At 36.0% G+C, this 14,114-nt stretch overlaps 1 protein-coding gene across 6 annotated transcripts in view; it reads right to left on the reverse strand.

Annotated features, from left to right (window-relative positions):
• Positions 1–14,114, reverse strand: part of PPFIA2 (PPFI scaffold protein A2) — a 295,808-nt gene that overhangs the window by 95,493 nt on the left and 186,201 nt on the right. For all 6 annotated transcript variants that reach the window (XR_016466101.1, XM_090139305.1, XM_090139289.1 and 3 more), the window contains 2 exons: positions 7,814–7,915; positions 529–693 (listed from right to left, as the gene is read on the reverse strand). Coding sequence is in view for 5 of the 6 variants with exons in the window: in XM_090139305.1 (XP_089995431.1) it covers positions 529–693; positions 7,814–7,915 (267 nt within the window). In the remaining variant the exon portion in view is untranslated. The remainder of the gene's footprint in view (positions 1–528; positions 694–7,813; positions 7,916–14,114) is intronic.

Consider the following 14,114-nt stretch of genomic DNA (forward strand, 5'->3'; position numbering starts at 1 on the left):
CTTATATAGGATAGTAAAACCTGATGGTTGCTTTTCTCTGTGAAGATCAGTTGGACATTTTGTCTTAACAAATCAACTAAAAATGAGTTTGGAGAAGTTGCATAAGTTCATTGTTTACAAATGTATGTTAGAATATTTTCCCAGTAAAAAGTTTTAAGAGGAAGCCCTTTTCCATAGTCAAAAAGATCTTTACTGTTATTTTACTCTCAGTTTGTATTTTGAACCTAAAAACATACCAGAGACATAAATTTCATCCATGTTTATTTAGTGCTAACAGGGGAAATATTTCTGATAAGGGTAAGATTTTCTTGTTTTGAAAAGTCAGTTTTACTGACTACAAAAGATAGCTAAAGTGATCCACACTGCAGTGCAATTATTGGTCATACATTCCCAAGGACTTCTTTGAATTCATATAAATATTTTAAGTAAGAGACTTATATAAAGGAGGAAATACACAATAAGCATCATAAGGCACAGTAAAGTAAGTTAGAGGGTATATTTTATATATATATATTTTCCATACTGTACCTTTTCATCCAGAGCCTTGTGGTGTTCAAACAGAGATTTCAGAGCTTTGAGGACCTCAACTTCACTGGAAACTCCTGAGGGAGACTGTGCTTGTCGTTTCACCACTGTCATCCTCAGTGATCTTTCGTGTCTTGAGACAAGGCACTCCAAATGCTCCAGTAACAGCTATTGGATTTTATATGAAAGGTTATTAATTTCTATTCACCTAAATGCCTTGAAGCAACAAAATGCATGGTACCAAAGGGCAATTTTCTTGGCAGTTTCTTTATGGGAGATACTACTGGAATTAATGCCAAGATTTCATGATTCAAAATCGGAATAAGTACAAAAATTGAAAATCAAATCATAATTTAATTTTAAACTCTGTGAAAAGTGAAAACAAAAAAATCACTTGGCATAGAGTTGCTATTTAACTGCATTAAGGGCATATTTATAACAATATTTGTCATTGTAATTAATGATCATAAGCTATTCAATAACAACTAAACCAATCAAAACCTGTATAGAACATCACGGAAAAATATGAAAGCAGCTTATATTTTATAAACCTAGCTGTAACATTTTAAATTTGTACTGGAAGATGATATAAATATAAAAATGATAAAATATGAAAAAAAGTAGAAATAATGTTTAATTACATATGAAGACTATTTACTCTAAATGTCATCTTTCATGACAGTTGCATGTCACTAACATGCTCTAAAATGTTCATTATGTTTGTTTATGAGGGAAGACAAATGGTCCATAAACAATCTATTTCAGGCTACTGTAAATAATTTGTAGAATAGCCTGTAGATAACCTAGTGTAAAAGCATGATAATTGTTTGTCATTATTACTCTAAGTAGCTTAAATGAAATACTAAAATGACTTGATGTTGTATGGAAAATTCACAATTTATCAAGGCTTTTATAGGGCTACCATTACTCTTATTGTCTAAGCATAGAAGAGAATTGGTAAGTTCTAAGTCTGTAACAGAGTTGCTAAATTCATGAATCATAATGCCTGATACACGTATTTCACAATGCACAATTATAACTTAGCCTTAAGTGGAAATTTGAAAGTTACAGAGCAAATTGTTTATTATTTCTCTTTTGATGTGGTTCTTAACATAGCTATAATAAGTAAAGAGACATGTTCATCTGCAATCTGTAGTTATTCTCAGCCATATAATGACCTTCACTTTATTAACAAGACATGAAAGAGCATAAACAGAGAACACATTGTAATTGTAATATACAGCTATCAAGCCAGGAACAATTTGGGTTTGATGCACTCTTTGCTTAAAACATGGTACTCATATCTAGATTTGCAGCTGCTTATTGTTTTAAAATAATTACATTATTTGCCAAAAATAGTGAACACGTATATGGCCAATGTTACTACATGAAGAATTGTAATGACTCCATGTAGTTCATGGAAGAAGGAGGGTATTTTTACCACTATTTGTTTCAAGTGGTGGCTCATATTTATCAAAAGCAGATGAGTCATCTGATCTCTATAGGGCTGACAACAGACAGGGAAAGGGAAGGGAAGGGAAGGGAAGGGAAGGGAAGGGAAGGGAAGGGAAGGGAAGGGAAGGGAAGGGAAGGGAAGGGAAGGGAAGGGAAGGGAAGGGAAGGGAAGGGAAGGGAAGGGAAGGGAAGGGAAGGGAAGGGAAGGGAAGGGAAGGGAAGGGAAGGGAAGGGAAGGGAAGGGAAGGGAAGGGAAGGGAAGGGAAGGGAAGGGAAGGGAAGGGAAGGGAAGGGAAGGGAAGGGAAGGGAAGGGAAGGGAAGGGAAGAGTCCCTACACCAGGTCACACAAGTAGGTGTCCAGGTGGGTCTTGTATATCTCCAGAGAAGGAGAGTCCACAGCCTCCCTGGGCAGCCTGTTCCAGTGCTCTGTCACCCTCACCATAAAGAAGTTCTTGCACACATTGGTGCGGAACTTCCTATGCTCCAGTTTCTGGCCGTTTCCCCTTGTCCTGTATCCACACACTCCCAGCCATGGTGAAAGGGAAGAGTAACCAATCACCCCAGGAATTAGCAAGCTTGTTGGCAAATCCCTCCTCCATCCTCTGCTGAAATTATATTTAAAATGATATTTTAGTCTTTGCTTCACACATGAACAAAATATACACATACATATATATTATAAAAAAAAGGAAAGGTAATAGATCTTCCCTATTTCCCTGGGAAGGGAAATGTAGCTACAGTTATACAACTATGAAATGTCAGTTACTACAATGATGGAGAAAGGGACATTTAAGTACATTAAATTGTCACTGAAGAAAATGGTATGTCCAAGCAACGTATAAGTGACTGAAGAAAATCACAGTATCTGGCTTGGGGTGGGGAGGGTGAATAAGGAACACTGAGGACTTCTATTTATTTCAATAATTACTATTTCATATATTTGTGAAGAACAAAACAACATTTCATGTCAAAATATTACTACAAAAACACTGGTAATTAATTAAATTACAAGCAGTTTGTTACAAACAGCTTTAGGTGCTTTTGTATGTTTCAGTCACACACTGGCATTAACAAAGAACACATGCTGCTGAGCATTTTCTGCTCCCTCACGCTGCGTTGATCTGCTATGGTTGTCAAGTACTCACAGGGACAGGCAGCTTGCAGAGAGAAGATGAAGATCAACAGCAGAAAGCAGGACAGAATCACCATATCCAGTCATCGCTATGCTTTTCCTGCTGGAAAGCATAAGCTTGACAATGAATTACAAAATAATGTGACAACTGAATTTCTCTCTTATGCTGGGTGAGTTTTAGGATCCTCAAGATCCCAAGCTGATAATTTTACTGTAACTAAATGGGATGGATGTTTCTAGAGCTCTGACTTCATGAGCATGAAGAATGTTTAAAAATGATTATTTAAAGACTGAAAAATGTTTGACTGCTTATTTTGTGAAGGAATGAAGCAACTTTAAAATGTTAATTAGAACAAACTAAAAATAGAGACAGCTATTAGAATACAGTTTACTGTATTTCTCAGATCATTTCCAAAGCACTGTGAAATAGAAATGTGTAACTAAATGTCTTTGTATGATATCATGTACCTCTATTATACTAAACCATCATTACTACAGGGACACTGATTTACTGGTGAAAAAGAAAAAAAGAAATTAAAGCATTCCTTAAAAAATGATTCAGTAAACCAAAATTAGTATGACTCATTACAGTTTGTATTATTATAGGATCTGAATTTTAATTAGCATGAAGTATTTTATCTTAACTCCCTTTGTTTTCAGTAAAGCTGAAAAAAAAAAGGTTCACAGCAGGGTATTAAACAGAGAAAGGAAAGGATCAGGAGAGAGCGATGGAGAAAAGTAAGTAATAGAATATGGGGAAATATAATATAGAAGAAAAAAGATTTGCTAAAATGAGATTGACTTGGCTTAAGGGATTTCTTATGTGAACAGGGTGACCCACTAAGAAGACAATGCTCTTTCATGTTCAGCTTCTCACCAACACATGCAAAATGCAATTTCCTTTCAGTCTGTATTTAGTATACATGTTATTTAGTGAATCTCCACCTCTGGTACAAGCAAAGAAGAAAAGTAAACTAAGCAGATAAGGGGTTGCAGATTATCTCTAAATTCAGCCATAAAGCCAGTCATTTTCCTCTGTATTGTTCAACAGCAGTGGAAGCCCATTTGCTCCTGTGGGAAATCAAATAGCTTTACTAGTAAACTACTGGTGATAATCTTTCTTTGAAAAAATGAAGTTATAGCCTAGCTGCAGTTTATGTTCCATGTTTGAATTTCTGTACATTCAAGACAAAAAATAATCTCTTGGTGCAACACAGGGCACAGTTGGCTTTCTGGGCTGCAAGCACACATTGCTGGCACATGTTCAATTTTTCATTAACCAATACTCTCAAATCCTTCTCCTCAGGGCTGCTGTCAAGCCATTCTCCACCCAACCTGTATCTGTACTTGACATTGTCCCGACCTAGATGCAGGACCTTGCTCTTGGCCTTCTTGAATTTCATGAAGTTGACATGGGCCCACGTCTCAAGCTTGTTCAGGTCCCTCCCTTCACTCTATATAGTAATTTCTTCCAAGGTATTTTTATATATGTTTTCAAAATCACATCCAGTGATTTTACAGAGAGAGCCTGTTTGTCTTCCTGTCAGCAACACCACACTAATCAATACATACACATATGCTCCTGCATTTTTCATGTTGCCAAATGTACTGGCAGATTAAGTTGTCATCTAAGTTTGTGACATGAAAATATTTTTACTATAATATGTGAGAAGTTAATTATAGTAGGCAATAAAAATACATATTTTAAAGCAAAAAGTCTTCCAGGGAGCTTTGTTTAAGAATTCTGCTAGAAGGACTGACTAGGAACTCAAAGTCTAGGGTAAGCTATAAAGTGTGGTCTTTTGGCAGAGACCAAGAGTTTACAGATCCCACAGAATATTATTCTAGCACATTCTACAGTCAGGATCTGCTGCTGCAAATGGCAGATTAGGTCTTGTAGCTTTTTTGAGGGAAAATAAAGAAACACATGGGTGTGGGTCTAGAACAAAGGAAAATGTATTAGAAATGTAAAACGGAAGTAGAAAGCAAGAGTTGGCTTGATACACTCAGAACCTGACAGATTTGCCACTTCAATTTCTTCTTGCTGATCTCCAGTTTGAAGCAGTAGGTGCTTCAAACAGTATCTTTACAGTGATATTGCAGGGAAATAAAAGGTTGCATTAAAAAAGTTCAAAATATGAACCCAAGAATCTAGACCGAGCTTCTTTAATTATAAGTAGTAGAAAGTGCTAGCTGGGAAAAAAAGTGTTTGTACTGAGTCATGGTGATAAGTGTGGCTATGCATGAGAGTGTCCTGGGGGCACAGTAAAGCCAGAGCTGGTTAGATGTGACTTGTAGTGATGTGAATGGAAAGAAGAACTAGCTGAACTCACTTTAGATGTTAGAAAAGACATTTTGATTCCTCATTACAGAAGCATTTCTGTGGTCTTCTAAATATTATTACTTGAATGTGAATCTCTAATAACAGAAAAAAAAAAAAAAAGTAGCAGCTTTTTCAGCTTTTTCTGACAAACTATTAATGCTGTTTTGCATTAACAGCATAAATATAAGCTTGTAAAAGTGCTTCCTTATGGATAATGACTTCTTGTTGGAAATCTCTTATCTAGTATGTCATGGAGATGAATGCATTCTGAAGACAACAGCTGTGTACCTGGAATGCTGGTCTTTACCTACAGACACAGTGTAGGGAGCCTGTAGAAGGCAACATGACTTTTACAGTAGACTCCAGGAACTAACTTAGTATATGGCAGCTGACAGAATAGGAGGAATATATACATGACATGATGGATGACAACATGTTAATGAAAATTCTGAAGAACAGTAAGGCATCAGTCATGTCTGATTTTTTTCTCTCACCCTCCTAATTAACACTTATCTTTATCTTCAGCTCTTCTTTACTCTTGCATTTCCTGCATTTCCTATATATTTTTGTATGCTAAATCTTTTCATCTCCAATGCCTACTTTTGTACTCATTATTAAGACAAATTAGTTGAGTGTATTAGTTTAAACTACATGGACTTCTGGCAAGATCATCATACTTTGCAACTCATTAACTGGAATCTCCTGGAAAATCTCTTACCAAATTTTCTTTCACATAATATAAAAAGAACAAGAATGGACAATAATTAATTTTTTTAGTTTGCAAAGAAAGTGCTATGACAAAGCTTAATTTGACTTGTAACTAACTCAATTTGCTTTTCTCACACAGTTGTGTGGTGTGCAACTGTCTGACTACAGGGCTGTCATGGTATTCTTCTTTGAGTTACTTATTCTTTCAGACCCATAGTAGGTATTGGTATACAATCTTGGTGTTCAGTGGGTTCTGTAGTGAAATGGAAAAAACTTTCTGCTAGGTAGTTTTGTATGCATTGTTATGAGAATGTATGATGACTGAGAAGAATACATTTAAATTTAGCACTATTTTTTCTGTAAAGAAAGGCAAATTTAGGTATTTTCTCTGCAGGAATGTGTATATGGAGATTACCCATCAGTACAATTTATCTTAACCATATCTTGTCTTCAAAAGTTTGTGCTAGAAATTAATACAAGTTATTCTTTATTCTATGTAACTTTATAAAGTTGACTTTATTAGTTTTCCTTTAAACATTTAAATAACTGATATACATAACAGTTATTGAAAATCTAAGCAGCTTTAGAAATACTTCAGAAATACATGGCTGAGATGGCTTGCCAACCTGAAGAATGCACTGCAATTCCAATGTTCTTCTTCATTAATTCTATTTTTGTGGGAGTAATTTTGTATTGTTTAGATTATGAAAGAGTTACGGGAGGAAGAAATATTTTTTATCTGTTTCCCATCACATTTCCCAATCTCAACACATCTAAGACTTTTACATTAAATATGATTATCTCTTCTTGCTCCTTTAAGCCAGCGTGGAGGTAGATGAAGCACCACTGTCTCTTTGTAGACAACTGTATCACTTGTCCATCTTTGGATTTCTGGAGTTTGTGGCACTCTAGTGCTATATACGGCAGTAAAAAGGATGGAGAAAGACTGTCACAATTCTTTTGTCAAGTATCTTGATAGATAGCCTTCGGAATGCCAGTCAGGTAACCAGGGAAAGATATTAAGTGAGGCACAAAGCACTGTTACAATAGAGAAAGGATGAAAGCAGGAAGAGTTGCCCAGAGCACAGAAGAATGCAACATAAATATGTTAAAACATCTTTGGTGTTCAGCATCTGTTCCAGTAGGCACTATCATGGATTGTTGGTTGCAGACAGAATAATGGCTTTTGATTGAAGCAGAACATAGCAAACTTAGGGGTGAAATGTTGTCCTCAGCTGTATCACAAATGATATTTACTTCAAGGATCACAGTGGCTGCACCTAGACTAAACAGCATAGTCACTGTGATACAAGTGGCAGCCTTCATCTCATCCTTATTCAGATCAAAATCAAGGCTCCTACGTAGCTGAATGTGCTGTACCCCTGCCCTTAGCCTTGAGAAGAGATAAAGATCTGTGCAGGCTACTTATGTAGGACTTGGGTCTTGGAAAGATTAGTGAGTCCCTTGCTCTGAATGTACATACCTTGCAACGTACCAAATCTAGCATGCAGTCATTTTCTGCAGGTCTGTAGCATGGTAGATACATCTTATTACTTAGATCCTGACAAGTCTCACATCCTTATTTAAATACATTTTCAGGGAAGGCAAGGAGTTTTGTCTCCTACTTTATACATTCATGATATCCAGAAAAGGTCTGCTGTACACTTACTCTCGTGTTGTTTCTTTCGGCCTTCAGTTCTGAAATCTCCTCCTCCTTTTCAAGCAGCTGTTCCCTACATGCATTTAATTCTTTCGTCAGTGCAGCAAATTCCTATGGAATAAAATTAAGTGTGAAGTTACACAAGATGTAAACAAAAAATTAATCAAATCTACGTGCCTTTTAGGATTTATATAGTATTTAGAAACAAACACAAACTAACATAGCATATGTAAACACCAACACTTGTCATAAGCTTTTAAAATAATGCATTTTTCATTGAAAACCTAATAAATTTAATAAAAACCACCTATACAAAACACTGGCAGAGTTTTAGAAACAAGAACTGGCCTGAGATGATAATAACATCCCCCAGACATAAATTATCAGAACTAAAGCATAAGAAGAACACAACTGGCCTATCTGTAGCAAGAAAGACACTATAATTTCATGCATAATGAAGTTCAGCTCACTGCATTTGCTTAGCAAGTTCTTTTGCCTTTCCATAATGCAGCTATTGTAATACAGCATGGGATAGAAAGACTACGGAATTCATTGATCAAATTCTATCTGGTAGCAGATTAACACTAGCAATATGTGCACTAGTTAAAACAAAAATAAAACAAACAAAAAAAAAACACCCAAGCAGTTACTAAGTAGAGCTCTAATTTTTACTTAATACTTAAATTTAACTACTAAAATGTATTTGGGCATCACAGTGAAAGACTCTAACATTCATATTTCTTAGCTTAGCATGAGTTTCCTAAGAAATAACAACATAAAATGAAGCAAAATTTCAAGTTGCTCCTGATTTTGTGTTAAGAATGCAACTAAACAATGATTACAAAACAAATCTTTCAGCTACCAGAATCAGTACTAAAATATCTTGATATCACCATTGCTTTTATGCTTCAAAAATACACATAAAATTTTATGTATACTAATGGCAGTCATAGATTTAACATTAAGTTCAATAACTAGAAGGTTTCAATCCAATTCAAAGTGGCAACTTTTATCCATAGAACTGAAAAGATTCTGTATCTCATGAAAACAGTGAGGCAAATAATGAAAAAGCATTTGAAATATATAATCATGTGCCAGAAAGAAAAGTTGTTCAGATGAACAGCACTGCTGGTAAACAAAAGCATATACATATTTAAAACTTTTAAGTTAATTGAGTTTGATTAAAATTATTAATAGCTGTTAAGACCACTCATGAGCAGCCAGGATTAAATTGCCATCGTTCCTAAGATCATTTCCCCCAAGAAGAAAGGAGTTTAAGAAAACAAAAACATGTCTAGGTGGTTTATCAGCTGGTAGGATGAATCTGAATCTAAATCTACTTCTTTAAGACAAAAGCCAGCAATGATCTCAAAAGAACTTGGTCTGCTGTCTCCTTTCAAGTTTTGGGAAGCAGCTTTTATCCAAACTGAAGTGCTTTTCAGCAGAAGTTTGGTTGATATTCTTGGCTTCCTTCTGTTTTAATCAAATTTACAAATAGTTAATTGTATATTATTGATAAAAATGATATTGTATTTTCAATAATATAGATATATAATAATGTTATAGTTCCTGTATTTGTTTTGGAAATGAGATTTAAAACTCTGCTCACTTTTCAAAAGTATTATTAAAACTTTTGCCTTACTTTAGTAAGAAGTAGAAGTGCTGTTCTGTATAGAGTTTTGCTTGAACTTCTCTATTTGGGGTTGTAATTAATGTCACAAATCAACTGAACACGCCATATTTAATATAAGCCAGTGATCTCAGGTGAGGTTGAATTAGAATTCTAAAGTAGGAAAACACATATGCACATATTCCTTTTGCATTCTTATAAACTTTATAGTGCCACAGTGTGGAACTCTTTAATATACCTTGTTAATATTACTAGTATAAGCAGTATGATACCATTTTAATTTAACACTTTTAATTTCTTTGTATTGTTTTAGTTGGAATTTAAAGAGACTTCTGGCGTATGCTGTAGCATCTGGATGAGTGGCAGGTGTAGGAAAGGACAGCAAGGATCGTCTGGTGACTTACAGTAATAGTTACTGTAAGGCAAAGCAGTCTGCAAACACGCTTTTTTTGTTTTGCTTGGAAACAGAGAAATACATGAGTTTATAAAATTGTACATTCTTTGCTGTGCCAAGACAAGCCTACTATCAGCAGTATGATCCCTAGTGCTTTGGCCAATATAATCTCAAATAATTCAGTATTTGAGTTTTACTATTTTGTTGAACAGTGTGGATTTTATTCTTTAAGAAATTTAAGCTTTCCTTTGCTTAAAAATAAATCATTAAGCAAAATTATGCTCCGTGAGTTTGATACTTAACCATTTCCTCTCAGCCTCCAAGTATCTTAAGCCTATACCTATAGTATTACTTTCTAGTTTGGCTGGGCTGCATGCATCCAGCACCTTAGACTTTTTCCTTTAGTTGCTGACACAGCTCCTTCACACCTTTTAATTATTCAGTTGCTGCTGTTCCTGTGTTATAGTATCAGAATTTATAAAAACACTCATTTCTTCATATCCATGAAGCTAAAGTGGTCACATCGCTCTTCTTATCTGAAGGACCAGTGGCTGTTCCTGAATCAAGAGCTTTGGTTTCTCTGAACTGAACAATGACAGTATTTTTCTTGGTTGTTTTGTATGCGTTTTACAGGGAAAGTCTCAAAGTGAAAATTGAGTTTGCCCTAGAGCTTTACAAATTACTTCTGTCATGTTTGCTTTGACAAATTAACAATTGCGATAAAAGCTCACAATAACTTGCTTTTCAATTCATGTTACCATAACTACAAGTGAAACCCATTTTAAGTATGCCACTCCTTTCAGCCCAAGGTATCGCTGAGATATGACACTGTAATGCTCCAGAGAACATGGTTCTCCCACAGGTTAGAAACAAAGCAAAACATTTTTGTTTTATCCAGTTATGTAATAAACAACACGTAATGATAATGACCTCCGCTCTTGCAATTCTCCCTGATATACACAGGGATCAAGGGAATACTGTCATCTGGAATTACTGTTCACAACCGAAATCTTGCATGGTCAGTCATACTTTGTGGGCCCCGAAGGTGGGATCTGTTGCATAACTAATGTGACTTGACATGTACAACCGCACTCTTAAAGCTTATGTAGAAGTTGTTGGGATATAAAGCTAATTAAGAAATAAAGAGAATCAAAATGATGAAAAAATATGCAGTTGATTTCACTGCTCTTATATTACAAAATGGTAACAAGACTAACTTTTTTCATGGGAAACAACTACAGAACATATTTTTTTGTCATCTGAATAAACAAAATCTTGGGGCCTATTTGATCTGCTGTTTCCCTTGTTATCTTAATACTTGGGCTATAACACTCAGTCTGACTGAAAAATAGCTGACTCAAAATGACAGCCCTTCACTTATCCCATGCATATCTTTGAAGAGAGGGCAGAAGCCTCAAAAACAAATTAAATGGAAATTTGTGACCACTGAAAGGACAATTTGGCATTACAGATCTGAAAGTCAAGGACTTCCCGTGGCATAGCAGCTGAGAGCACAAGCTTGAGGGTACCCTGGAGAGGGGGGGACCACAGGGACAGGCGAGCTGACAGTGCTGCCAGATGTGCTAGCAGCAGGGCTGTGCAGGGAGGCGTGCCACAGCATCCTTACCATTACATATCTGCCTCTAGGGGTGGTTGAACAAATGCTGCTTTCTCTGCTTATTGTTCCCAGGAAGGGTTTGCAAGGATCATTTTTTTTCATGGACTAATACACACAAAACCTATATAACAATCCTCATAGGTGAGGGCATGCCAGAGAAATGAGACTTCAGAGTGGCAAAACTTGATTGTTCAGCTTGTGAGTACAGTCCAGTATGGAGAGAGTTGAACTCAAATGAAAATGCAAACAGCCTCTCATCATACATACTTGTAATGAAAGAGTGAATCAATTTTGTAAGCCCTCCCCTCACCCCAACCTCCCTAAAAAAAAAAAAAAAAGAAAAGAAATAAAGAAAATGAAAAAGAAAATTCAGTTTCAGAGAGGATGGGGTGTATTCAGCTTATAGTCTGTCCCTCTGGAACTGCCTTTGAAATGCAGTTCATTTCAGGATGGAAGAATGAACTAATCTCTGCACAGAGAAAGAATGGTTAGGCTTTGTAATTTCTGTTTTGCATTCAATGCTGTCTATGTAGACAGAGTTACCTTCCTAAAAATTTAGAGGTAAGTCATTTAACAAGAGAAATTATGATTTGCGACAATTGTCTGGGAGTTTTAACCTTTCATTTATTATGTCTTAATTCAATTCAGTTTTCTTAAATTTCACCTTCTTTCTTTTCTAATTATTCCTTCATTGGAAATCTTGCTTGAAACTCTGCATGCTTTTTAAAATACCAATGATTTATTTTAGTAATTTCACCCCTACTAAAATTTCAATCTTGTTGACAGCAATTAGTAATACAAAAGACTAAGAAGTTCTGGATGAAAGTCGCTGTTTATCTTACTGTAGAAGAGCCATAATTACAGCCCTTGATTCTAGATTAGGTTGAATGTTACATTTCAATATTTGGGTTTAGTGTCAGTCTTCTGAAATGTGGAAATGGCCACATCATATGTAATGAGTGAATCTCTAATACAAACTTTGAATTACTTTGACTCACACCACTGGTTCAGATAGGGAAGGTAAGGTGTTATCTGGTCTTAGCCACTAACTTGCTTCAAACTATCCAGGAATTACCAATGTGTGTTTATTTATTTAGTGGCCTGCAAGATATCAAGCATGTGAAAAGTATGATTAAATGTGACAATTATTAATTCACAGAGAAAAATGAAGAAGAGGAGATTCCTGTTTCATAAGAGAGAAAATTAACTCAGTAACACAGGGATTATGTGAACTCACACTCCATTTATTCTTTTTAGAACTGTGGGCACTGTCTGTGATTCTGAAGTATGCAGGCACTTTCCTACACAGAAGCACACAGTCAGTGCTTCTTGGAAGAAATTAAAAAAAAAACAAAACTTTTCAGGGGTTTTGAGCCAATGTTAACAACTAGAACAATAAATAATATCAACACTTCTACTGAACAGAAAATGGAATGAGAACTGTTACATGGTTCTCCATCAAGAAATAATTCCTTCTTTAAATACTCCCTTGAAACTACATTATATTTTGAACTAACTCTTGCAAATATTTACTTATAAAACCATTTCTTTCTGGGTAGAAGACACCATCTCATACTAATACAGCCCCTATTCGGACAGTCTACTATTATGAATGGAGTATTACTGTTATGACTCTGGTCCCAAATTAAAACAGATGTAATTGGATATTCCAAGCAAAAATAAAATCCCACATCTCTTTTATTATCTAAAAAGCAACACGTATTTTTTTTCTACAAAGCTCCAGAAAGGAATAAGAGGGAGCAAAGGATTATAATAAATATACGTCTCACTAAAGCCCTTGAACATATTGAATTAGCTAAGATACATATGTAAATTTTGGTTTAGCTTTGCAGCACATGTAACCTAGCTTTTTAAAAAATGTTATCTAATTTCAATAACTACATCATGTTACTTTCATGATTTTTATAAGCACGAGTAGCTCAATTGTATTCTAACATATATTTTAAGAGAAACTTATATGATAGCTATTTAAATATTAGTTCTACTGACAGTACTTCAAGATAAAGATAATGGGAAGAACATACAACTGTCAGGACTTGTGGTGTATTCTGCCTAATTTTTCTGCTGTAGGACACATTTGCCATGGAAAGATGCATTTCTACAGATTTTTGAAGCCAGAGTGGATCTCCTTAGCAACATGAGCATCATGGCAATTGTATCTGGAATACTGTGTCCAGGTCTGGAGCCCCCAGTACAAGAAAGACAGGGAGCTGTTGGAGAGGGTCCAGAGGAGGGCCACGAAGATGATCAGGGGACTGGAGCACCTCCACTACGAAGACAGGCTGAGGGAGCTGAGCTTGTTCAGCCTGGAGAAAAGAAGGCTGCGGGGTGACCTCATTGCAACCTTTCAGTACCTAAAGGGAGCCTACAAACAGGAGGGGAATCAACTCTTTGAAAGGGCAGATAACAGCAGGATGAGGGGAAATGGTTTTAAGCTGAGGGAAGGGAGATTTAGGTTGGACGTCAGGGGGAAATTCTTTACAGAGAGAGTGGTGAGGTGCTGGAACAGGCTGCCCAGGGAGGTTGTGGATCACAGAATCACAGAATCACAGAATTGCCAGGGTTGGAAGGGACCTCAAGGATCATGAATCTCCAACCCCCCTGCCACACGCAGGGCCACCAACCATTCCACCTAATGCTAGACCAG

Source organism: Phasianus colchicus, chromosome 1 (genome assembly GCF_987193195.1).
Source record: "Phasianus colchicus chromosome 1, bPhaCol1.hap1.1, whole genome shotgun sequence".
Classification (NCBI taxonomy): Eukaryota; Metazoa; Chordata; class Aves; order Galliformes; family Phasianidae; genus Phasianus; species Phasianus colchicus.